At 41.0% G+C, this 25,362-nt stretch overlaps 1 protein-coding gene across 3 annotated transcripts in view; it reads left to right on the forward strand.

The window, feature by feature from the left end:
- Positions 1-25,362, forward strand: part of sptbn1 (spectrin, beta, non-erythrocytic 1) — a 298,918-nt gene that overhangs the window by 251,504 nt on the left and 22,052 nt on the right. For all 3 annotated transcript variants that reach the window (XM_060831503.1, XM_060831504.1, XM_060831505.1), the window contains 6 exons: positions 582-860; positions 1,368-1,498; positions 4,046-4,250; positions 21,418-21,792; positions 24,457-24,701; positions 24,865-25,003. In XM_060831503.1, the coding sequence (XP_060687486.1) occupies positions 582-860; positions 1,368-1,498; positions 4,046-4,250; positions 21,418-21,792; positions 24,457-24,701; positions 24,865-25,003 (1,374 nt within the window). The remainder of the gene's footprint in view (positions 1-581; positions 861-1,367; positions 1,499-4,045; positions 4,251-21,417; positions 21,793-24,456; positions 24,702-24,864; positions 25,004-25,362) is intronic.

The raw sequence follows: 25,362 nt of genomic DNA on the forward strand, positions 1-25,362 counted from the left end.
CTGTGAAGATTTTTTTAGTCTGGTAGGAACCATCCTGCTGTTTTCCCTGATCACAAATATACTCTAGAGAGCACCATAATCGGTCACATACAGGATGCTGTATGCTGACAAGTCCATGAAAAGTCTTTGGCCAACCAAAAACAAGATGATCAGTGAAAGACATTCATTAACTGTTTTACATTTTGTCAGCAGTTGATGTTTAATAAGCTCGCATATAACCTGTCACGCAGCTAAAATTACCAAACAGTACACAAGGAGGCTATCTCAGCAATAGTCCAGCAGTTGTGTCTTTCACCCCATCTAAACAGAAAGTTTATGATTAAAAATAGCAATATTTATATAGTCTTAAAATTAGATCGTGGTGAGATTGCAAACTCTTTTAAAAGAACAATTGCATTTGGCATAGTAACTCATCAGGCCAAATGGTCAAGGTGCTTCGCATTTGATAAATTTGCAGTAGTTCATAGCTATCACCTATGGTAGGTAAATCATGTTCATTGGGTGCACTCGTTATCACCAATGGAGGTTGTATTGGTTCTCTATTATTTTGATAATGCTACATGTGTTTTTGTCCTGTCTAGACTCTTCAAAAGGAAATTCAAGGCCATAAGCCACGTATTGATGATATATTCGAGAGAAGCCAAAGTACAGTAGCTGCAGATTCCCCAAGTGCTAAGGCTATTCAGCAGAGATTATCAGATCTGCGAGAACTTTGGAAATTATTGTCTGAAGAAACAGAGAAGCGGCACAATCGGCTGGTGGAGTCTCACAAAGCCCAACAGTACTATTTTGATGCTGCAGAGGCTGAAGCATGGATGAGTGAACAAGAATTGTACATGATGTCGGAAGAGAAAGCGAAGGTTGAATATTGTGTATTTTATACTCTGATAGATGTGCTGAATAACAAAAAAGCAAAAGAACTATGTTAGAATTGGGGAAAAGAAACAGAGCAATTGTTAAAGAAACATTCATTAGTAAAAGTGAATGACAGCTCTATGAAGTGAAGTTTGGACAAATTGTTTAATATCCATTGAGACATTTTCCTAGAACTTCCAGTGAATGATATCCCATTAAGTTATTTTTCTTTCTTTTTATAGTATTTCAAAAGAAAATTACCTATAATACCCAACCCATCCAAAGATATTGACATATTGGTCAACATACTCAGAGCACAATATGATTGCTGTTATTTCCCTTTTTTTTTACAATTTGCAATTTTAAACATCTTTAAAAATCCTGTAACAGTGTTACTTAAATGATTAGTCACAGTGCTTGTGATAATCTCTTATTTAACATTTTTAAATAAAAATTTAAAAGCTTCTCAGGAACCTGTTGAAAGCAACTTTTCATGATGTGTCACTTTGCAGGATGAGCCGAGTGCAGTGATGATGTTGAAAAAACATCAGATTTTGGAGCTGGCGGTGGAGGATTATGCTGAGACTGTGCATCAGCTTTCAAAGACCAGCAGAGCTCTAGTGGCAGATGGACACCCAGAGAGGTTAGTTTAATCTTTGGCATTATTACATCTGTTGTATGTTCTGATTGTGACAAGAGGAATACACTGGAAATAAAGTCCAAGTAAACCACCAATTGCATCATTTGTACAAATGTGTTGATTCAATCACCTAATGCTCTAATTGCTTTTTTCCTGTGCTACATTGGCATGCTTGCCTTCATTGGTCAGAGCATTGAGTATAGGAGTTTTGATGTCATGTTGCAGCTGTACAGGACATTGGTGAGGCCATTTTTATAATACTGTGTGTAATTCTGATTGCCCAGCTATCAGAAGGATGATGTTAAACTTGAAAGGGTGCAGAAATGATTTAAAAGGATGTTGCCACAGTTGGAAGGTTAGAGATATGGGGAAAAGCTGAATAGACTAGGGTTATTTTCCTTGTAGCATCGGAAGCTGAGGGGTGACTTTAGAAAGGTTTATAAAATCATGAGGGGCTAGGATGGGGTGAATAGCAACAGTCTAGCTCCGAGGTTGGGAAGTCCAAAACTAGAACATGTAGGTTTAAGGTGAGAGGGGAAGGATTTTAAAAGGACCTGAAGAATAACTTTTTCATACAGAGGACACTGAGTGTATGAAACAAACTCCCAGAGGTGTGTCCAGTTACAACGTTTAAAAGGCATTCGGATAGTTACATCAATTGTGGGGGTTTAGGGGTCTGTGGGCCATTGCTGGCATATGGGTCTAGGTTAGATTGGACGGTGTGGGTGAGTTGACTGAGCAGTCCGTTTCCATGCTGTGTGACTCCATCCAAAATACAAGTGACCTTCATATGTCGTCTTTAATAACTCAAAATAATCTGTTTATTGTAACAAAATATTATTTCTGAAAACAAATTGCAAACACTTTAATATCTAAGCTTTCATCTAAAATTACAAGTGTTGGCTGAATTTTAATGATTTTAGCTAAGTGCAAATTGTGTCAAGGTTTGGGGAAAATTCTTGCCACAAGGACCAGCAAAATTTGTCACCATGTCTTACCAAATCCACCCCGGTAGCTACGTACCCTAACCCAGTATTGTCCCTCACATTCGATTCTTTCACCATCTTACCCATGTTCCCTGAATAACTCTCCGTTCATTGGATATCTACCTAAAGGCCAGCATCCCTTCTGCCCATGCCATTCATAAAAGCCCATTGTGCAGCTGGATAACCATTGCCTGTCCAGAGCTGTCCTGTGCACAATTCCTGATATTTGTTGACATGTAGATGAGAAGAAATTATCACTGCTGCCGGATCAGGTCCTGGAGATCCTACTGGATGGGTAAGTGCAAACGTAGAGCTTCCTCTTCCTCCTTCTCACCACCAGCCCCTCCCTAAAAAAACCAGCAGTGGAAGCCACAACATCAGATTGTGACAGCTTGGTTTGAGGTTTGCAGCCATTGGGAGGATTGCCTACCACTATAAGAAGATGGCAGCATCCTTCTCCACTCTTCCAGCATATGTGCTATCATCCTCTCTCTGATACCTCTCTCACTTTACCTTTGTTACTGTGTCAACCTCTAACGAAGGCTAATGCTCTACAGCTCTCAAAATTGCCTACGATATCTTCCTTCACATGTTGTCACTAACCTCAGACCCAATACCACTGGCCCTGCATGTCATCTGTGTTGCCTTCTCACTCACTTGAGACACCTCCCCATCTGCATGAAGGGCTCTGATGAAGAGCTCTGGCCCGAAACGTCGAATTTCCTGTTCCTTGGATGCTGCCTGACCTGCTGTGCTTTAACCAGCAGCACATTTTCAGCTGACACCTCCCCATCTGCACGAAAGGAAAGCTGTGCCACCCATTTTCACTTTGAAGGGATGTCTTTCCTTGCAGGCGAGACCAGAACCAGAACTCACTAAGAAGAAGCAGTCTTGCTTTAAGATGTGAAGTTTTATTCATTCGTCGTTTGCTTGTGGAAATCTCTTCAGAAAACTGAAGAGACTGGATTATTGAATGTATTCAAGACTCTGTCAGATTTTCATGATGAAAGAACCAAGAGTTATGAAAGGCAGACAGGAAAGAAGAGTTGAGACCACATCCAGATCAGCCATTATGTTATTGAATGGCAGAGTATGCTAAAAGAGCCAAATGGCCCATTTGTCATTCTGAATCCTATATCCTATATTTGTAATGTTAAGACTAATTACAGCATGAAACTTGGCAAACGTAGGTGAATGTCAAGTTAGAACCATGGTATCATCGGGCATGCCATTCCTGAAGAAGGGCTTATGCCTGAAACGTTGATTCTCCTGCTCCTTGGGTGCTGCCTGACCTGCTGCGCTTTTCCAGCAATACATTTTTCAGCTCTGATCTCCAGCAGCTGCAGTCCTCACTTCTACTATGGTATCATAGATTAGATAGCAAGTATGTGATTTAGATGTCTTTTCCCTATGCAATTGCATATCACTATGCAATTGCAGAAAACCATACTCTTCTTGGGCTTATTTTGTTTGGTTCCTAGTTCCTTTGGGTATGGTGTAACTGACATTTACCTTTACAGGAAACCTTACTATCCATTAATTTTTAACATCTTTTGTTTTTCAGTGAGCGTATCAGCATGCGCCAGTCCCAGGTGGACAAGCTTTATGCTGGCTTGAAAGATTTGGCTGAGGAAAGAAGAGGGAAACTGGATGAGAGATATCGCCTTTTTCAGTTAAACAGAGAGGTGGATGATTTGGAGCAATGGATAGCTGAACGTGAGGTGGTCGCTGGATCGCATGAACTTGGGCAGGATTATGAGCATGTTACGGTAAATATTCACCTCAAATGTATATGTAAAATATGTATACTTGCTACTTTATCTCTGGAAAATATTTCAGTCTACTACTAATTTCTTTTCATACCTCATGAAAAATATGATTGACTGAAATTTATTTAGCTGGACAGTTGGTCAAACATTTATTATTGTAAAAATCCAGGTATTTCCATTTTGATTCTCTAGAAGGTACATGCAGGAATGACTGGAGGGTCCCAGAGAACTGGAAAATGGTTAAGGTAACACCTCTGTTCAAGAAGGGAGGGAGGCAGAAGACAGAAAATGAAAGGCCAGTTAACCTGACCTCAGTCGTTGATTCGATTTTCGAGTCCATTATTAAGGATGAGATTCCGGCGTACTTGGAAGTGCGTGATAAAATAGGGATGAGTCAGCATGGCTTCATCAAGCGGAGGACATGCCTGACTGTTAGAATTCTTTGAGCAGGTAGTGAGCAAGTTTGCCAAAAGAGAACCAGTGCAAGTGATCTGTTTGGATTTTCAGTAGGCCTTTGGCAAGGTGCCACATCAAATAAATAAGATGAGAGCCCATGGTGTTAGGGGCAAGATATGGTTAGAGGATTGGCTGTCTGGCAGAAGGCAGGGAATAGGGAAAAGGGGATCTTTTTCAGGATGGCAGCTGATGATTCCTGGAGTTTCACAGGAGTTAGTGTTGGGACCCACAGCTATTCACATTATACATTAATGATCTCGATGGAGAAACTGAGGACATTGTTGCTAATTTTCAGATGACAAAGATAGATGACGTGACAGGTAGTGATGAGGAAACAAGGTGACTGCAGAAGGTCTGAGCTATAATGATATTTGAGTGGATAGTTTTGACATAAATTACGACAGAAGCTGAGCCACCTCCATTCAGTGCTGCACAATAGTTGGATCCATAAGTGTATTATTGACTTGGCAATGTTGGAAATGATGAATGAGCTCTTGGCAAAATACTGTGCCAAATTGGCATTGGACTCCTTACCCCCTGATGTAGATCACAGACTTTCTAGAAGACCGTTGTTGAGTCTATTGGGCACCAGTTCCTCTTTTGAGAAGAAACTATCCTTATGGACTTATCACAATTAATTCTTAACTAACCTATTTATTTCTAAGGTTCGAGTTTGGTTCTCTGATTTCTTGATTATATACTGAGATAGCATAATAGAGCTATTAGAACTGTTAATATCAAACTTTTGAACAACTCTGGTGCGGCCACATCTGGAGTATTGTGTGCAGTTCTGGTCGCCATACTATAGGAAAGATGTGGAGGCACTGGAACTGGTGCAGAGGAGGTTTACAGGATGTTGCCTGGTATGGTAGGAAGATCGTATGAGGAAAGGCTGAGGCACTTGGGGCTGTTTTCATTGGAGAAAAGAAGGTTTAGGGGTGACTTGAGAGAGGTGTACAAGATGGTTAGGGGTTTAAATAGGGTTGACCATGAGAACCTTTTTCCACGTATGGAGTCAGCTATTACAAGGGGGCATGGTTTAAATTAAGGGGAGGTAGGTATAGGACAGATGTTAGGGGTAGATTCTTTACTCAGCGAGTCGTGAGTACATGGAATGCCCTGCCAGTAGCAGTGGTGGACTCTCCCTCTTTATGGGCATTTAAAGGGGCATTGGATAGGTATATGGAGGATAGTGGGCTAGTGTAGGTTAGGTGGGCTTGGATCGGTGCAACATCGAGGGCCAAAGGGCCTGTACTGAGCTGTATTTTTCTAGAAGAAGCCCAAAGTGTTATAACACCCAAATGTGTGTGTAAATTCAGAAATCCAAGGCCTAGTCCTGTCCAAAATCTCTTATCTGCCGACACAAACATGCAGAAAGATTTAAAAGCTGTCAGCAGAAAAGTTAATTCCCTGCTAGTTTGAGAAGGGGCAAAGCCCAAGTCACCAGGTGATATCATGTCATATCTGTTTTAGGTGTTTTCTCACTCTTATGTTTTTTGGGTTTTTTCTTCCTAGAAACTAGAATAAATACTTGGATGATTGCCAAATTTCCACTTAACAGTACATTTTTGGAACACGCTTTTCACAGCACAGATTTTTTAAAAAAATAAAGTTGAAGAGTAAAGTTAACACTACTTCCAAACATTTGTCTCAACTTTTGGATTCTTTCTGAAATAAATTTTGAGTTGGTGGTGCTTGTGGACTCTTTTCCCCTGTTGTAGTCCTGATTTTCATTGAATGATAAAATAGTCTGTCATTGTAACAGTCATGAGAATTCCATGTGAATCCAATCCAATTTTCACTTTAGCCTTGGCTGGGGAAAGGGACTTTTGGAGAGTCTTAAATCTCTTGCTTAACTGTGCCTAAGGGTCCTTCACCCACCTATTCCTGCTCCTGGGTGACGTTATACACCAGGTCTGTACAGAGACAAGTTGTTTTGTGAGGTAGCAGCTGCAGTCTGTTCACAGGTTTCTGCTTGACATGTTTTGGTTTTAGTTAAGTCAAAGGAAAAGTCAGTTTCATCATTAATTTCAAATGCAGTTGTAATGCTGGATCTAACTGCAGTGCTTTTTCTCATGACATACATTGTTCTCAGGAATGCTATGTCGCCAATCAATTTTACTGCACAGCATGTTTTACCAATTTCCACAACTTTTTATTTTCCTCATCCAACTTTAAAACTCAGAAAGGTGCACCATTGGTTAACTCATTCCGGACTGTTTCTAAGAGACACTGGTAAATACTGTTGTATATTTCTAAATTCTCCAGTACAGCTTCCACTACTGATGGTTCTACCTATCCCATTAAACTGAAGGTCACATTTTAAGTTACTCCAGTATCATAGTGATTTCCTGTTTTAATTTAAGAACTGCTCAGCATGTGTATAACTGCATCTAAAACTTCCTAGCTTCTCAAACTTAAAGCCAATTAAATTTTGACTTCTGTGATATCCAACTTCTGGCACCACTGTTGACTTTAGGGATTTATGAAATAGTCACCTAATAATAAGCAGTCAACAATTTACGGGAATTTTCTGATAGTTATTAAGTTTAGAAATGATACATTTTTTAATTAGGTAATGAATACAACCATGACAATTGAGGAAGGTTCACTGATAGCAGAGGATAAACAGGTTGTTGGTGTGGAATGTGTTGGTATCGTTACATTGTGTTAACATTGTATACTGTTTAGCCATGGTTTTAGGGAGCTTTTCCCCATGTCATCATCTTATGTCCTTCTACCATCTGGAGAAGTCAGCTCTCTGAGGACTATCCATGAGGTTTGATGAGGACTGCTATCTACAAGGACTGCCTGATGAGGACTGTCTTCTGCCCCTGAGCACATAATGATACATTCCATTTCTAGCAGGCTGATTGACACAATATAAACTATCAGTTATCTGAATAGTTTTGGCCAGTGACCATGGACAGCTACTCATGATGTTGGAAGGGCATTGTCCCTTTTCCCACCTCCATTTGAATGTAAGAACGAAGAGGAAGTGTAGGCCGTCCGGCCCTTAGAGTCTGCTCCACCACTCAATAAGATCAAGGCTAAATTTTTCATGGACTCAACTCCACTTACCTGTATTTTCATCATATCCTTTAATTCCTTTATTTTTCAAAGAAGTATCTACCTTAGCTTTAAAAGCGATTATGGAAGTAGCATCAATTACTTCCCTGGGCAAGGAATTTCATAGACTAACAACCCTCCAGGTGAAGAATTTCCTTCTCAGTTCATTTCTAAACCTGCTTCCTCTAATCTTGAGACCATGCCCTCTTGTCCTAGTTTCACCTGCCAGTGGAAGCATCTTATCTATTTCTATTTTATCGATTCCCTTCATAATTTTATGTTTCTATAAGATCCCCCTCATGCTTCTGAATTCCAACGAATATAATCCCAATCTACTCAGTCTCTCCTCATTAGCCAACTCCCTCAACTCCGGAACAAACCTAGTGAACCTCCTCCAGCACCAGTGCATCCTTTCTTAAGTAAGGATACCAAATATGTGCACACTACTCCAGGTATAGCCTCACCAGCACCTTGTACAGTTGTAACATTACCTCTCTGCATTTAAAGAGTAAAAAATGAGGTCTGCAGATGCTGGAGATCACAGCTGCAAATGTGTTGCTGGTCAAAGCACAGCAGGTTAGGCAGCATCTCAGGAATAGAGAATTCGACGTTTCGAGCATAAGCCCTTCATCCTGATGAAGGGCTTATGCTCGAAACGTCGAATTCTCTATTCCTGAGATGCTGCCTAACCTTTCTCTGCATTTAAACCCAACCCCTTCAGCAATGAAGGACAAAATTCCATTTGTCTTCCTAATTATTTGTCGTATTTGCAGACCAACCTTCTGTGGTTCATGCATCAGGACACCAGGTCCCTCTGCAAATCAGCATGAATGAAACTTTTTACCATTCCAGTAATAATCTATTTTGCTGTTACTCATACCAAAATGTATGACTTCACATTTATCAACATTGTATTCCATCTGCTAGACCTTTGCCCATTCACTCATTGTATCTATGTTCCTCTGCAAATTCCTCTGCATGCTTTGCACTGCCACTCATCTGTGTCATTGACAAACTTTGACACCGTACACATGGTCCCCAACTCCAAATCATCTATATAAATTGTAAGTAATTGTCGTCCCAACACCACTCCCTGAGGCACACCACTAGTCACTGATTGCTAGCCAGAATAGCACTCATTTATTCCATCTCTTTGCTTCCTATCAGTCATCCAATCCTCTATCCACTCTAATACTCTATCCCTAACACTATGCATCTTATGCAGCAGCCTCATGTGCAGCACTTTGTCAAAGGCCTTTTGGAAATCTAGGTATACCACATCCACTGGGTCCCCGTTGTTCGCCTTGCTTGAAATACCTTTATAGAATTCCAAAAGATTGGTGAAGCATGACCTGCCCTTCATGAACCCATGCTGCATTTGTACAATGGGACAATTTCTTTCGGGATGCCCTGCTATTTCTTCCTTGATAATAGACTCCAGCATCTTCCCCACTACAGAGATTAAGCTCACTGGTCTATAATTGCCCATCTTTTGCCTACTTCCCTTTTTAAACAGTGGCATCATATTTGCTATTTTCCAATCTGCTGGGACTGCCCCAGAGTCCAGCGAATTTTGGGAAATTACCGCCAATCCACCTGCTATTTCTCCCACCATCTCTTTTAGTACTTTGGGATGTATTCCATCAGGGCTAGGAGACTTGTCTATCCTTAGCTCCATTAGCTTACCCAACACTAGTTCTTCCGTAATAATAATTGTTTCCAGGTCCTCACCTACCTTCGTCTCTTTGTCACTTACTGGCATGTTATTAGTATTCCCCTTTGTGAAGAACGATGCAAAGTACCTGTTCAACACCTCAGCCATTTCATCATATCCCATAACTAACTGCTCCTTCGCATCCTCTAAAGTATCAACATTTACTTTAGCCTCTCTTCTTCATTGAAGGTAAGCTTTCAACGGCAAAACTGTGTGAGAGGTGAATTATGAGGTGGATGAAGAGATGTTTGATTGTGATTTGGATAAATTGAATGAGTGGCCATATGTTTGGCAGATGAAGTATAATGTGCATAAATGTGATATAATCCAGTTTTAGTAACAAAAACAAGAAGGCAGATTATTATCTGAATGGCAAATATATCAGTTACTGAAAGTAAGCATGCAGGTGCAGCAGGTAATGAGGAAGGTAGAAGTTATGCTTGTCTTCATAGCCAGAGGACTTTAATGCAGGAGCAGGGATATCTTGCAGCAATTATACAAGGCTTTGATGAGACTACCCCTGGTGTATTGTGTTCAGTTTTGGCCTCGTTATCTGAGGAAGGATGTTCCGGCTTTTGAGGGAGTGCATCGAATGCACCACTCTGATTCCTGGGATGTCAGGACTGAGATATGAAGAGAGACTAGACTATTAGGACTATATTCACTGGAGTTTAGAAGAATGAGGAGGAGATTCTTATAAAATCTATAAAATCTGAACAGGACTAGACAGGGTAAACACAGGAAGGATTTTCCTAATGACTGGGGAGTCCAGAACCAGGGTCACAGTCTAAGGGTAAGGACTAGGCCATGTAGGACTGAGATGAGGAGAATTTTCTTCATCCAGCGAGTGGATTCTTTGCCACAGAGAGCAGATGAGGCCAAATCATTGAATGTTTTCAAGGAGGAGTTAGTTTTTTTTAGGACTAAAGGAATCAACTGCTCTGAAGCAAAAGCAAGAACAGGATACTGAGTAGGATGATCAACCATGATATTGTTTTGTGGAACACACTTGAATGGCCGAATGACCTACTCCTGTTCCTTTTTTGTTGTGTATCCATCCTTTTTCAAAACAAAACCTTACTTTTGAAAATATTACACTCATAATAAATGTGGTGCCTGATAAAGCATTCATTTATCCTTGTGGAAGGCTAATTGCTATTGTATCACAGTTAAGTGAGATCATATGCTACACAGGAAATACTGAATATGCAATACAGAAAGCATATTATTTTGAAGGACATCCTATTTCCAACACCTTCTAAAACACAGTGCATTTTTTCTATATCCCATTAACCATTTTCTGTAATCTGCCACATTGAAATGCTGCCTGAAGGTTTTGCAAGAGAATCTAATTGTAACCACTCCCTCCTGTGAGCTGATACCTATGATACTTTTGTCCTCTGTCCTGGCTGCACTCATGATCAGTATCTCACCATATCCACTTCTGAACTTTGCTCTTAAATTATGCACAGCATTTGTTATCTGAGCTGGCAGCTTGGATGTCAGATTGGGTGACAGTACCGATGAAGAAACACTATCTTGATGTTGCAAACACTGCCTGACCAGATTGAAGTTCTTTTGGGAGTAAGAAGAAAAGGGACAAGAGTTGTGTTGAGCTGTGAGAGGGGAAGAGTAACAAGAGGTGCATGCTCACCATTTGGAAGAAATTGTGGAATGAGGGAAAGTGAGATGTGACAAGGAGTTTTATATTGTTGCCATCTATTGTTTCAGCCCTGCAGTGGCTGCTCCCATGATTTGGCAAGCACTATCTCCTACATGAACATAAGGATGTTGAGCCACATTTATTCCTCACCTGTTCGTGCTTGCTGCCTCAGGTTGTGTAATTCCTTGACTCTAAACAGCGAAAATGTGTTAGTGTGGTGCAATGCACCTTAGTGATGTGACTGTTATAGCCAATAATAACTGTACAGATAGTTCTCCTGTAATGCTTGTTTATTCAACATGATTTGTCTGTAACGCAATTTGTGAATTGCTAATGTTTTTAAAGCGAACTCCCTTTCGCTGTTACACAATTCTCATCCCCGGCACTAGGTGTGGCGGTACACTGAGGACTGGCCTCTGCATCAGCATCACATGATCAGTAAACATGTGTGCTTAAGTGGACTTGGAAAAGCATTGTGAAAATGTCTCTACAGCTGAAGACATGAAGCTGGGAGCAGTCTGTTAATTTAAAGAATTGAGATAAGAGTGAAATTTCACTGGAATTGACTAACAGTAAAAGGGCTTTTGAGGAGCAGTTTGAAACTTGGCTATGTTGCTTGTATTAAGAGCATTTTTCCTCTCTTTTTAGATGTTAAAGAATATCTGCAGACTTGTGTGAAATTTGTCTCAGTGACTAATCGCTATGGCAATCAACTGCAAAAACTACTAGTACAGGATCTTAGACATGGTCAGTCAGGTGCTCAGGGTGGTCAGGAAACTCTGCACTTAGGGGTAAGGGAGAGAAAAATAGGTGACATACTGTTACTGTTGGTGCATGTGTTGAGATGTCCTGAGGGATTGGGTCGGCCATGCAGAAGAAATTCAGGGTCAGTCAGAGTCGGATGTTAAAGAGGATGAGAGTGAGGGGGAAGATGTTGCAGGAAATCATGACTATAGTAGCAGAGATAGAGTGAGTATGAGGTACCATTGAGAAGATGATGGCACTTTCACTGGCAGAGTGGAGGAGGTTAGTGATCATCCTCCTACGTTCTGTGCATTCCCTTAGATAGTTGAATCTGCGTTGTCTGGATGATAACCCTGGTCCAGGTTGGCATGGTTCCAATAGAATGAAGTCCTCTGGCCTAGGAGAAAAGGACATCCTGCCTCTGCATCACCCCATCCCCATCAGTTCCTGCCCACAAAAAGAGACACCAATTTTCCATTGACTGCTATGTCCAGGGCTAATGTCAGGGACCATGCAGGACAGCTCTGGCCTGACAGGTCTTGGGGCACAATATCTTTTTTTAAAATGGTGCTGCACCACGGATGTTGGTCAATTCTGGGATATCCAGGAGGTGGTGAGTTGTTTTGGAAATGGCACACGGTATGATGGTGCAAGACGATTTAAGAAGGGTAGCAAAGGGTGGGGTAGATAATAAATCAGGTGGGTTTTGTAAAATAAGGTGACAGACGTCCCCAAACGTCACAGTGTGAAACTGTCCAAAACACGTAACAAAACTGACACTTAGAAAAAGAAATTTAAGGTTCGGTCCTTGATCTATCAAGGCAGGTTTCATTCTGGGGTCTGACTTGTGCAGTGTTACCATTGGATGGAATCAGAAGACTGGCTAGAATGTAGTGCAGCCAGCAGATGTAGATGTCAATTGAGAGAAATCAGTTGAAGATTCTGATGAATTGCACCATACAGTACCAGGCAAAAGTGAGGACTGCAGATGCTGGAAATCAGAGTCTAGATTAGAGTGGTGCTGGAAAAGCACAGCAAGTCAGGCAGCATCTGAGGAGCAGGAAAATCGGTGTTTCAGGCAAAAGCCCTTCAGGCAGGGCCGATGAAGGGTTTTTGCCCAAAGTGTCAATTTTCCTGCTCCTCTCATGCTGCCTGACCTACTGTGCTTTTCCAGGACCATTCTAAACTATACAGTACCATACAACAGGTCAGCTACAACAGATCAAAATTTGCTTAGAGGCTAACTTTTATCATTATTTTATCTTTTTTCCATGTCATTGTGAATTCTATAATGTCTTCTAGCACAACTTCCAGCCACAGTACATCCTTTTAAGTATAAGTACTGCAGTCTATAAGTGGTGATAGCCTTTCTTATGTTGTGCTCCCTGTTAAAGCATACAGGCATCAGCAGCAAACTTGGTGCTGGCTGCACAATGCTACTGTTTAATAAAGCAGGCAACATTAAGTTTGCTTGTTGCCTACCTCGAGCAGTGGATGTAAGTTAATCACACACCACAAGCCTCATGCCCATTTTCAAAGCTAAATGTTTTTAAATAGATGGTTGGGCCAGGCACTGCAGTAGGTATCAGCTTCTTCTTTTCAGGACCTAATGTTTCATTTTAAACATTAATTCTTAAAATGTGTGCTAAGTTGCCATGTACTTTGTATTTTCCTTATTTCTTTTCACATTACCCAGCCTTTATAATACATCAGGATGAGCACTTCAAATATCAGGGCATAGGTGGCTATGGATCCAAGTGCAGGTAAATGGGATGTGTGTAGTTTGGAGTTTATTGGTCAGCAAAGATATGGTGGGCCAGAGACCCTTTTCTATGCTGTATTTCTCTCTGTCAGGCAAGCAAGAGGCTGGAAGAACACAGCAAGTCAGGCAGCATCAGGAGGTGGAGAAATCAATGTTTCTGATGTAACCCTTCTTCAGGTGGTGAAGCAGATCTGTGGAGAGCAATCAGAGTTAATATTTCAGGTTTAGTGACTCTTCTTCAGAACTGATGTTAGTTAGGAGAAAGTTGTTTTCTTATGCAGAAGGTTGGGTGGGGGGAAGAGTTGAAGGAGTAACCGATAGGTGGAAATAGAGCCCAAAGAGAAGGAAGAACAGTTGGACAGACAAAGGAGTCGATAACGATCAGCCTGAGAGAATGAATATCTATTAATGAACAATTAGTGGCTAATGATGGGTGGTGTGTAATAGCAGACAATGTAATAACAAGGCCTGATTAATGGGGGTGGGCTAAGAACATGGCAGAAGGTGTCTCAAGCCTTAATATTGTTGAAGTCAGTATTGAGTCCAAAGTCTGTAGAGTTCCCAAGCAGAAAATGAGGTGTTGTTCTTCCAGCTGGTGCTAAGTTTCGCTGCTGTATTCTAGCAAGCCTGAGACAGAGATGCTGGCCAGGAAACAAGGTGGCTTGTTGAAATGGCAGGCAACTGGAAGCTCAGGGTCTTTTGCGCAGACAGAATGTAGGTGTTCTGTGAAGTGGTCACCCAGTCTACGCTTTGTTTCCCCAATGTGGCGAAGACTGCATTGTGAACAGCGAATGCAGTAGACTAAATTGAGTGAAATGCAGGTAAAGCGCTGCATCACCTGGAAGGTGTATGTGGGTCCTTGGATACTGCAGATGGAAGAATTGAATGGCAGGTGTTACATTTCCTGTGATTGCAAGATAAGATGCCTTGGGGTTATGACAGGATGTTCAGAGTGAAGGAGGAATGAATCAAGGAACGGTCCTTGTGGAAGGCTAACAGGGAAGGGGAATATATGTCAGGAGGCGGCATCTGACTGGAAGTGGCAGCTGAAGATCCTCTGGTGGGATGGTGGGTGAGGTCAAGGGAATCCTATCACTGTTATGGGAAGAAAGAGAGAGTTTGAGAGCCGAGGTGTGGGAGATGGGTCAGATCCAGGTGAGGACCCTATCAACTATGGGACTAGGGTATCCTTGGTTTCAGGAAGAAGGTGAACATTTCAGAGGCCCCCTTGTCAAAGTTAGAATAATTAGAACAGATGCAATGGATACTGAGGAACTGGAAGGATGGATTAGAGTCTTTACAGGAGCAGGATGTATTGTCAATTTACTGGGAGTAGGTTTATAGTGGATATTAGTGGCAAGCTTATCCTCAGAAATGGAAGTAGAGATGTCAAAGATCATCTCTGAATCTTCCCTTCCCTTCCTTGATACGTCTGCCATTTCAACATACTGCCATGTTTCCTGGCCAACATCTCTGTTTCAGGCTTGCTGCAGCTCAGTACAAGCTGGAAGAACAGCACTTCATTTTCCGCTTAGGAACACTGTAGTCTTCTGGGGTCAATATTGAATTCAACAGTTTTTGGATTTGAGGCACCTTCTCCCATGTCCTTACCCCAACACCCACATACAAGGCTTTGTTACCACACTTTCTGCTATTACATGCCGCCCATCATTAGCCATTAATTGTCCACTGACAGCTACTCATTCTCCCAGGTTGATCATTATTGACTCCTTTGTCCATCTGTTTTTCTCTCTCTTTTGGTTCTTTCTCCACCTATCATTTACTCCTTCCCCCTTCCCCTACCCTGTTTTCTGCATAAAAGCCAACTTTTTCCTAGCTAACATCAGTTCTGAGGGTCACTGAACCTAAAACATCAACTCTGATTTCTCTCCACAGATGCTGCCAGACCTCCTCAGCCTCTGCAACAATTTCTGATTTTGTTTTTGATTTCCAGCATCCACAGTTCTTTCAGGTTTTTGTATTAGGGAAACTTGATTTCAGAGCTGCAGTCCCATATCCAGGGGCAGCACAGTGGTTAGCACTGTTGCCTCACAGCGCCAGAGACCCGGGTTCAATTCCCGCCTCAGGGAACTGTCTGTGGGAGTTTGTACATTCTCCCTGTGTCTGCGTGGATTTTCTCCGGGCGCTCTGGTTTCCTCCCACAGTCCAAAAATGTGGAGGTTAGATGAATTGGCCATGCTAAATTGCCCGTAGTGTTAGGTGAAGGGGTAAATGTAGGGGAATGGGTCTGGGTGGGTTGATCTTTGGATGATCGATGTGTACTTGTTGGGCCGAAGGGCCTGTTTCCACACTGTAAGTAATCTAATCTAATAATGTTCTATTGATTATATGTAATGGGTGCATAGGTGGATATGACAAGGTGATTAAATAAAGGTGGTCTTTTAATTCCAACTCACTTCAACAGCAGTTTCTGCATCTGGTCCTTGGGATAAGGGATTCAGAGTCAATCAAGTATCAGCATACTTTAGCTGTTTGATCCACAGCTTGTGAAAAGTTTGATCAGGCTGTGTTCATCCACTGCTTCCATCATCCCTGTGCTCATGTTGCCCACCAGATTTTGGAATGTCTGAGTGTTAGACTCTAGGTAGAAGAGGTATATGAAAGCAGTGTTGATGTGACAAGCCTGTGCTTCTGGTGCGACAGGTCAAACTCAGGAATGATGATGATGATGTCTGAGATGTTGTCATACTCATGGAATTGTACCTTACAATGTCAGGTTGTTGCTTCACAGATCGGTGAGATAGTTGTCCCAATTAGAACATAAGAACTAGGAGCAGCAGTAGGCCATCTGTTCTGCTCCGCCATTCCATTGAGACATGGCTGATCTTTTTGTGGCCTCAAGTCCACTTACCCCTGCTCTCGACATAACCTTTAATTCCATTATTGTTCAAAAAATTATCTATCTTAGCTTTAAAAACATTTACAGGGGAACCTCGATTATCCAAACGTGATGGGCGGGCACTATTTCGTTCGGATAATCGATTATTTGGTTAATTGATTAAATCCCTTTCCTCTGGGGTTTGGAGTTAAAGTCTTCTCGTTCAGGAGACTGCAGCAGCACACAGCGCATGAGGACCAGCGCCCCCCCACCCTGTGCAACACTGAACCTGCCCCCAGCCCTGTCCCCGTGCAACACCGCCCCCAACCCTGTCTAACAATGCCCCCCCCACACCTCCCCCTGCCCCCAACTCCATCCAGCACCGATCGCTGCCCACAACACCACCCACCAACCCCATCCAAAACCACTCCCCGCCTGCCCCCCCCCCCAACCCCGTACACACCTGCCCCCTCTCTGGGACAACTGGACTGGACACCATCAAGACTACTGCAGTTGCCTTTGTGGGGTAAGTCTCCAAATAGCGCGCACGCACACACACACAATTTTTTCCTGCAACTTTTTGACAGGTTCCACCTTTGTCCTGTACAGGACAATTTTGGAGAAGGGAGGTGGGGTTCAGGGTACATCCCTTTGCAAAACTCCAGGGAAAGTGTGGGGGGAGAGAGAGAGAGCGGGACGTTAGTTATTTGGAAACTGTGCCTGTTTACTCACTGTAAACAAAAGATGCGATCTCTGTTGGAAACACGTCTTTGATGTAATGTTTCCATTGGGACTTCGAGGTCTCCTTCGGATAATCTGATTTTCGGATAATTGGTATTCGGATAATCGAGGTTCCTCTGTATTGAGGAAGCCTCAATCTCTTCATTGGACAGGGAATTCCAAAGGTTCACAATCCATTTCAATTCAATCCAAAATCTGTTCCCCCTAATTTTGAGGCTGTGCTCTCTTGTTCTAGTTTCATCTGCCAATAGAAATATTCTTTCTACTTCTATCTTATCTATTCCCTTCATAATCTTATATGTTTCTATAAAACGCCCCCTCATTCTTCTTAATTTCAGTGAATATAATCCTAGTTTACTCAGTCTCTCCTCATAAGCCAACCCCCTCAACTCCAGAATCAATCTAGTGGATCTCCGCTGTACCTCTTCTAATGCCAGTACATCCTTTCTCAAGTAAGGAGACCAAAACTGCATGCAGTACTACAGATGTGACCTCACCAGCACCTTGTACAGCTGCAACACAACCTCTCTGCTTTTAAACTTGATCCTTTTAGCAATGAAGGGTAAAATTCCATTTGTATTCTTATTTACCTGTTGCACCTGCAGACCAACCTTCTGTGATCCATGCACAAGGACAACCAGTTCTCTGCACAGCAGCATGCTGCAATTTCTTACCATTCAAGTAATAGTCCTTTTTAATGTTATTCCTCCCAAAATGGAGGACTTCACATTTATTAACTCCATCTGCCAGATCTTTGCCCACTCATTTAAACTATCTATGTCCCTTTGCAAGGTTTCACACTCCTCTGCAAACTTTGCTCTCCAGCTCATTTTAGTGTCATCTGCAAACATTGACACGCAACACATAATCCCCCAACTTAAACTCATCTAGGTAAATTGTGAATAATTGTGGCCCCAACACTGATCCCTGAGTCACAGCGTTTGTCATTGCCAACCAGAAAAGCACTCATATACCCCCACTCTTTGCTTCTATATCCATGCTAATGCATTGCCCATAATGCCTGCATCTTTATCTTACCCAACAGCCTTTTGTGCAGCACCTTGTTAAATGCCCTTGGGAAATCTAGATATACTACATCTGAGTCCCTGAAGTTCATTATGTTCATGAACCCAAGCTGCGTCTGCCAAGACAGAAATTTCTATCTAAGTGCCTTGCTATTTCTTACGTGATAATAGACTCAAGCATTTCCCCCACCTCAGAAGTTAAGCTAACGAGTCTATAATTACTCAACTTTTGACTACCTCCCTTTTTAAACAGTAGCGTCACACTTGCTGTTTTCCAATCTGCTGGAACTGCCCCAAAGTCCAGTGAAATTTAGGAAAATTATCACAAATGTATTTGCTATTTGTAGTGCCATCTCTTTTGGCACCCTGAGATACATTCCATCAGGGCTAGGAGACTTGTCTACCCTTAGCTCCATTAACTTGCCCAACACTACCTTTTTCATGATAATGATTACTTCCAGGTCCTCATCTACCTTCGTCTCTTTGTCATTTGCTGCCATGTTATTCGTGTCCTCCACTGAAGACCGACACAAAATACCTATTCGTTGCATTGGCCATTTACTCGAATCCCATTACTAAATTCCCTTTCTCATCCTCTCAAAAAGAGCAAATGTTACTTTAGCCACTTCTGTTTTATATATTTTTAGAATCTTTTGCTATCTGTCCTTATATTCTGAGCTAGTTTTTTTTTATCATAACCTGTCTTACATTTTTTATAGCTCTTTTTGTGGCTTTCTGTTGACCTCTGAAGCATTCCCAATCTTTTAGTTTCCTGCTGATCTTGGCCATTTTGTATATCTTTTCTTTCAATTTGATAGCCTCCCTTATTTCCTTAGACATCCATGGCAGATTACCCTTCTTCCTACAGCCCTTCTTTCTCATTGGTATATACTTTTGCTGAGCATTTTGAAACATTGCTTTGAAACTCTTCCACTGTTCACCACCTGTCTTTGCTTCCAGTCTACTTCAGCCAAGTCCTCCCTCATCCTACTATAGTTCCCTTGTTTAAACACAGGGCCTTGGTATTGGATTTTATCTTCGCACTTTCCATCTGTATTCTGAATTCAACCATACTGTGATCGCTCATTCCAAGAGGATCATCTCTAACCATCGCCTTGATGTCGTTCTTAAATATCAGAACTATACCACCTCCCTGTCTGTCCTTCCAAATAGTCCGATACCCTTGCATATTTAACTCCCAGTCATGACCATCCTGCAACCATGTCTCCATAACGGCTACTAAATCACATTCATTCACGATGATTTGTGTCGTTAACTCATCTAACTTGTTACGAATGCTCTGAGCATTCAGGTAAAGTGCCCTTATGCTAGTTTTTATACCCTCTTTATGAATTCCAACATCTCCAATAACATATCTCCTTTCTTTCTACTTCTTTCATAGTTTTGCCATGTAGTTAAACACTCCTGCATACAAGTTAACCTGCTGCTTTCCTTTTATTTGCCACCATACTCCCTGTTGTTTTCCCCTTCCCTTTCCTCCTACTCACTAGTTTAAAATCCTAGTGACTACCCGATTTATCCTTTTCATTAGAACACTGGTTCCAGATTAGTTCAGGTGGAGACCATCCTATTTCCCCCTACCCCGGTTCCAAAACTGATGCCACTGCTCTATGAAATGGAAACCCTCATTCCTCCACCACTCCCTTAGCCACATGTTTACTTCCCTAATTTTCTTATCCCTAAGCCAATTTGCACATGGTTCAGGTAGTAATCGGTGATCATAACCCTTGAGGACCCATTCCTTAATTTTGTTCCTAGTGCTTGATAATCCCCACATAGATCTTCCTTCCTAGCCTTGCCTATGTTGTTTGTCTCAATGAGAACCACAACAACTGGATCATTGCTCTCCTGTTCCAATATCCTTTCAAGCCGGTCAGAGGTGTCCTGTACCCTGATACCAGGCAGGCAATGTACCATATGGGACTCACAATCCTACTAACAATGGATACTGTCTATCCCCCTAATTATAGAATCCCTTACAACTACCACTTGTCTTTTTGCTCTTGAGTGGCCTCCTGCACCATATTGCCATGGGCAGCTGACTTATCCTCCCTGCAACCCTTTTCCTCATCCACACAGGGAGCAAGTACCTCATACCTGTTGGATAAGGTCAAGAGCTGAGGCTCCTCCGTTCCTGAATTCAAGATTCCCCAACTGCCTCAGTTGCAATCACACCCTGTTATCCCTGATGACTGATTGATTGATTGAATTTGAAGTACTTTTCCCCCTCCCAGATGTGCTGCAGTGTTTGAAGCTATGATTCCAGATGATCAGTTTTAAGCCTGAGTTCATCCAGCAACCAACACTTGCTGCAGATGTGTTTACTGCAGCTCACAATGTGATTAGCCAGCTTCCACATCATACATCTGTAGTACATCACCGGCCCCATCATCTCTACTTAGTTACTTAATTAACTCATAAGTTTATATAAATTAATACATTTCTTAATGCTTCTCTGCTATGCTCTTTTTCAAACTTCGTGCAGGTTTCCTTCCAGCCAACCAGGTCACAGCTTCCTTGTGATATCACTCCAGTATTTTTTTTTTGCAGCTACAGCGTGCCCTGAGTTTTATACTCTCTCTATGCAGCGGCTGCTGCTGCTCCCTGCAGACCAAGTTGCACTTCTGAGCTTAATTTCATCTCAAACCTCCACGTTAATTAGGGATACTTTGCAGAGTTGACAGGGCTGTGTATGTTGCTGTTTGCCCAATGCTAAGGTCAATGCTAACTCTTCCACCTTTTGTTGCTTGCTTTGTGGCAGTTTTGTTACAGCTGAGTGGCTTGCATGGGCATTTCAGAAGGTAGTTAAGAATCAACCACATTGCTATAGATCTGGATTGCATATAGGTTAGACCAGGTGAGGATGGCAGATTTCCTTCCCTGAAAGATGTTGTGATAGGTTATTATGACAATCAGCTATGTTTGCATGGTCATTCGGCCAACTTTTTAATTCCAGATTTTATTGAATTCAAATATCACCATTTCCTGTAGCGGGATTTGAAACCATGCTTCTAGAGTATTAGATTGAGGCTCTGAAATAGTGACATTAGCAATGCGCCAAGATAGAGATTCAGCTAAGTAACAATCAAAACACAAGCTGTTCTTCTTTTTTATAAATTATATTTCTTTTCAGATGTTGCAAGAGAGGTTCCGTGAATTTGCTCGTGATACTGGAAACATTGGCCAGGAGCGAGTTGACAGTGTGAATCGTATGGCTGATGAGCTGATTAATTCTGGGCATTCTGATGCTGCCACAGTTGCTGAATGGAAAGATGGACTCAATGAGGCTTGGGCTGATCTCCTTGAGCTTATTGACACCAGAACACAGATTCTAGCAGCTTCTTATGAGTTGCACAAGTTTTACCATGATGCCAAGGAGATCTTTGGACGAATTCAAGACAAGCACAAGAAGCTTCCAGAGGAGCTAGGACGAGATCAGAACACTGTGGAAGCGTTGCAGAGAATGCATACAACATTTGAACATGACATTCAAGCTCTTGGTACTCAGGTAAAACATCTAGCATTCTCAATATGACTAGAGTGCAAGTCTGATACAACACATAAGGATATACTGTTAATTTACCTGTGAATTTACTTATAGCTTGAGAGTCCCATTACTCCAAATAAAGAAAATCACAAATGGAAAACTCATTTTTATTTATCTTTCTTGGGCATGTAGAAATGTATGTTTCTTCATTGAAATAATTGGCCCATGTTGTAAATGGATACATAAGTGGATTCTCCTGATTGCACAATAAACTGACAGAAAATCTATAGAACCCCAGATAATCGCAATCATGAATCATTTTTCCTGCTGAAAGAAAATTATTTTCTCCTTTTAAAATTCAACTTCAACTCCACATAGCTACTTAATTTTATAAAGCACACACTGAATAAATATCCAGGTGCAAAGTTTCCTTGCTATTTTTAACTTCAGCATCTGTTTTCTGGATGCTATTTTATGATTCCTATACTTGAAAATTTCACTTCCATCTTGAGATACAAAGAAAGCTGAAAGAAGGGGCTGATCTCAGGAGATTTTTTTTGACATTTCTATTATTTTGTGTTGATTTTGGCATCCTATGCATGTGTATGGTAATAAATAATAGAACCAAACCTTTGCTGAGATCATCAGTTAATAATTTTAATTGTCGAGAGTATGGCGCTGGAAAAGCGCAATAGGTCAGGCAGCATCCGAGGAGCAGGAGAATCGACATTTCGGGCATAAGCCTTTCATCAGGAATAATTTTAACTGTCCAGCTTTAGATCCGTACAGCTATAAAACATACTCACCTCTTAGACACCAACATCCACATTATACTGAATTTCCTCTGTACTAATAAGACAACAGCCACAGATTGGATATGCAAACCTTTTTAATGGAATATTCCATAGTAACAATACTTTTGCAAATTAACTTACACTTAAGTAGGACTTCTAAGTTAAAATGGTATCACTGTGAGTTTTTAAAGATCACTGCACAATGTGAGTACAAGATGATGAAATAGTGTTGTTAAGACTGTAACCACCTGTCCAGCATTCAAGAATGCAGCTCACCACATACCACTGTCTCAGCTGGGAAAGAACAATAGAGGCTGATCTAGTCAGTCACACCCATTTCCTCATAGGCAATACTTTTGTAATTTTTTAAAAAATGTATATTTTTCTAATAAAATTGCTTATGCTGAAGAGTGAGCTGAAGAGACCATTCACTTAAATCTTGCAGATGACACATACCAGGTGACCTTTTGTATGAATTGCTATATTTCCATTAAAGCTGCTTGATAACTGAGGATAAAAATGATGCTTTTTAAATTAAAAATGATATTTCTTTTATTGGCCTGCATCTCCAGCAAAACACTGAGTTGGTAACCTTGTACAGGACTCTCTCAGTGTCATATTGAAATTGAAATCAAGAAACTGTACGTGTTTGACAGGCCTTTCATTTGTCTCCATCTTTTGTGAGAAAGTAGCGGGTTTTCTCAATGTCTTGTCATGACTATGTGGCAGACTTGTGGCCTCACTGCAGACATTGATAGCTACAAACAACCACCTTGTGGTACACTGCAGATCAAATCACTTTAATACCCTTTATTGTCAACATTATTCTGCGGTCGCACATACAATGAAGATCAAGCTGTCTTGCATTATAATAAAGCATGCAGTGTTAATAAATATAGCAGAAAATTAATTGCATATTCTCAGAGAAGAATTTTGCAGTTGCCTTAAAGTATTCTCCTTAATTATTCTCAATTATTGACATCTTTTACTGCAAATTAAAGATTGAAGTCCGAGGTTATTTGTTATTCTCAACCTTACAATAGCTTCTATCTTAAGTATAATTTCATGAAGCATAATTGCATCTTTTATTAAAAAAACAAAGGAAATAGTTCAGAACATCCTGAATATAAATTCAAAGGTTTAGAAAAAAAACTTCTGTTGAGGGGGAGCGTTTACAATAATAGCCTTTATAAATGATTTAATCATTTGATTTATGTAAAGTTATCTATAGTACTGATTTTTAACCATCGTTTTGACATGGAGTTATGAGATAAGAAATTGAGTGACATAAATTATGGAGATGTTAAATCACTAATACATTTCTGTTTCTTGCTTCTAAGTGGAAAATGTGTAATTATTATGTGTGAATGTATACAAAGTATGTGCTTTGCAAACATTTTAATAATTTAAGTCTTTTAAAAGTGTGATTTTAGCTTGAGTATTAGAACAAGATCAGAGCTGAAAATGTGTTGCTGGAAAAGCGCAGCAGGTCAGGCAGCATCCAAGGAGCAGGAGAATCGACATTTCGGGCATGAGCCCTTCTTCAGGAATCATTCCTGAAGAAGGGCTCATGCCTGAAACGTCGATTCTCCTGCTCCTTGGATGCTGCCTGACCTGCTGCGCTTTTCCAGCAACACATTTTCAGCTCTGATCTCCAACATCTTCAGTCCTCACTTTCTCTTTGAACAAGATCAGCCATATAACTTTGAAAATACTGTTGTTATATGCTACTTGTTTCAAAACACATAGACCCGAGCTATCATGAAGTTGCTCTTTTAATTTCTAATTGTTAGTTTTTGCTTTGTTGGTGCATTTGTGATATGGGAACCATGTGCTGTTTGTGATAAGAATAAAAGATTGCAGTACATTACTGACATTTCTTTTATTACAGGTAAGACAGCTGCAGGAGGATGCTGCTCGTCTTCAGGCTGCTTATGCTGGTGACAAGGCTGATGACATTCAAAAACGCGAAGCAGAAGTATTGGAAGCGTGGAAGACACTTCTTGATGCATGTGAAGCTCGGAGGGCAAAACTTTTTGATACTGGAGATAAGTTCCGTTTCTTTAGCATGGTGCGTGATCTGATGCTATGGATGGAAGATGTTATTCGGCAAATTGAAACCCAAGAGAAACCAAGGTAAAATGAATGTGCTAAGTTAAAGGCAGGGAGATAATTAGTAATTATTAGCTAGTATTTTGAGAATTCTAGGCTATCATTTCATCCAGTATTTGATTTGTGCTTCAAATATTTTGTACAGTCATGATGCAGTGATTGGAATATTTATTTTATCTTGTTTCAGAGATGTTTCATCAGTGGAATTGCTAATGAACAATCACCAAGGCATCAAAGCTGAGATTGATGCCCGTAATGACAGTTTCACTACTTGCATTGAACTTGGCAAATCTCTCCTGGCAAGAAAACATTATGCATCTGAAGAGGTAGCACATCCCTTATCAGAACAATGTACTTAGTTCTAATGTTAAGATTGCTGACCACAATTTTGTCAGTTCTCATTGTGATTCAGTTACCTGGTCATTAAATATTAACTATGAAAATGCAGCTAGTTTTACTGGATTATTAGAACACAGGAGAATTTTAGTTAAGCTGTAATGATGTTTGAGTGAATTATTTACTTACGAAGTTCTAAGAAAGATGAATACTGGGGAATAGAATACTCTCTACTTTGAACACCATTAAAACACTCTCAAGTCAGATGGAACATTAACAGCACCAGGTGTTATTAGATGATTGTTGTAAAAATGACTCTCAGTTTATATCAATATTTAAGGAGTTGACA

Source organism: Hemiscyllium ocellatum, chromosome 10, assembly GCF_020745735.1.
Source record: "Hemiscyllium ocellatum isolate sHemOce1 chromosome 10, sHemOce1.pat.X.cur, whole genome shotgun sequence".
Taxonomy (NCBI): domain Eukaryota; kingdom Metazoa; phylum Chordata; class Chondrichthyes; order Orectolobiformes; family Hemiscylliidae; genus Hemiscyllium; species Hemiscyllium ocellatum.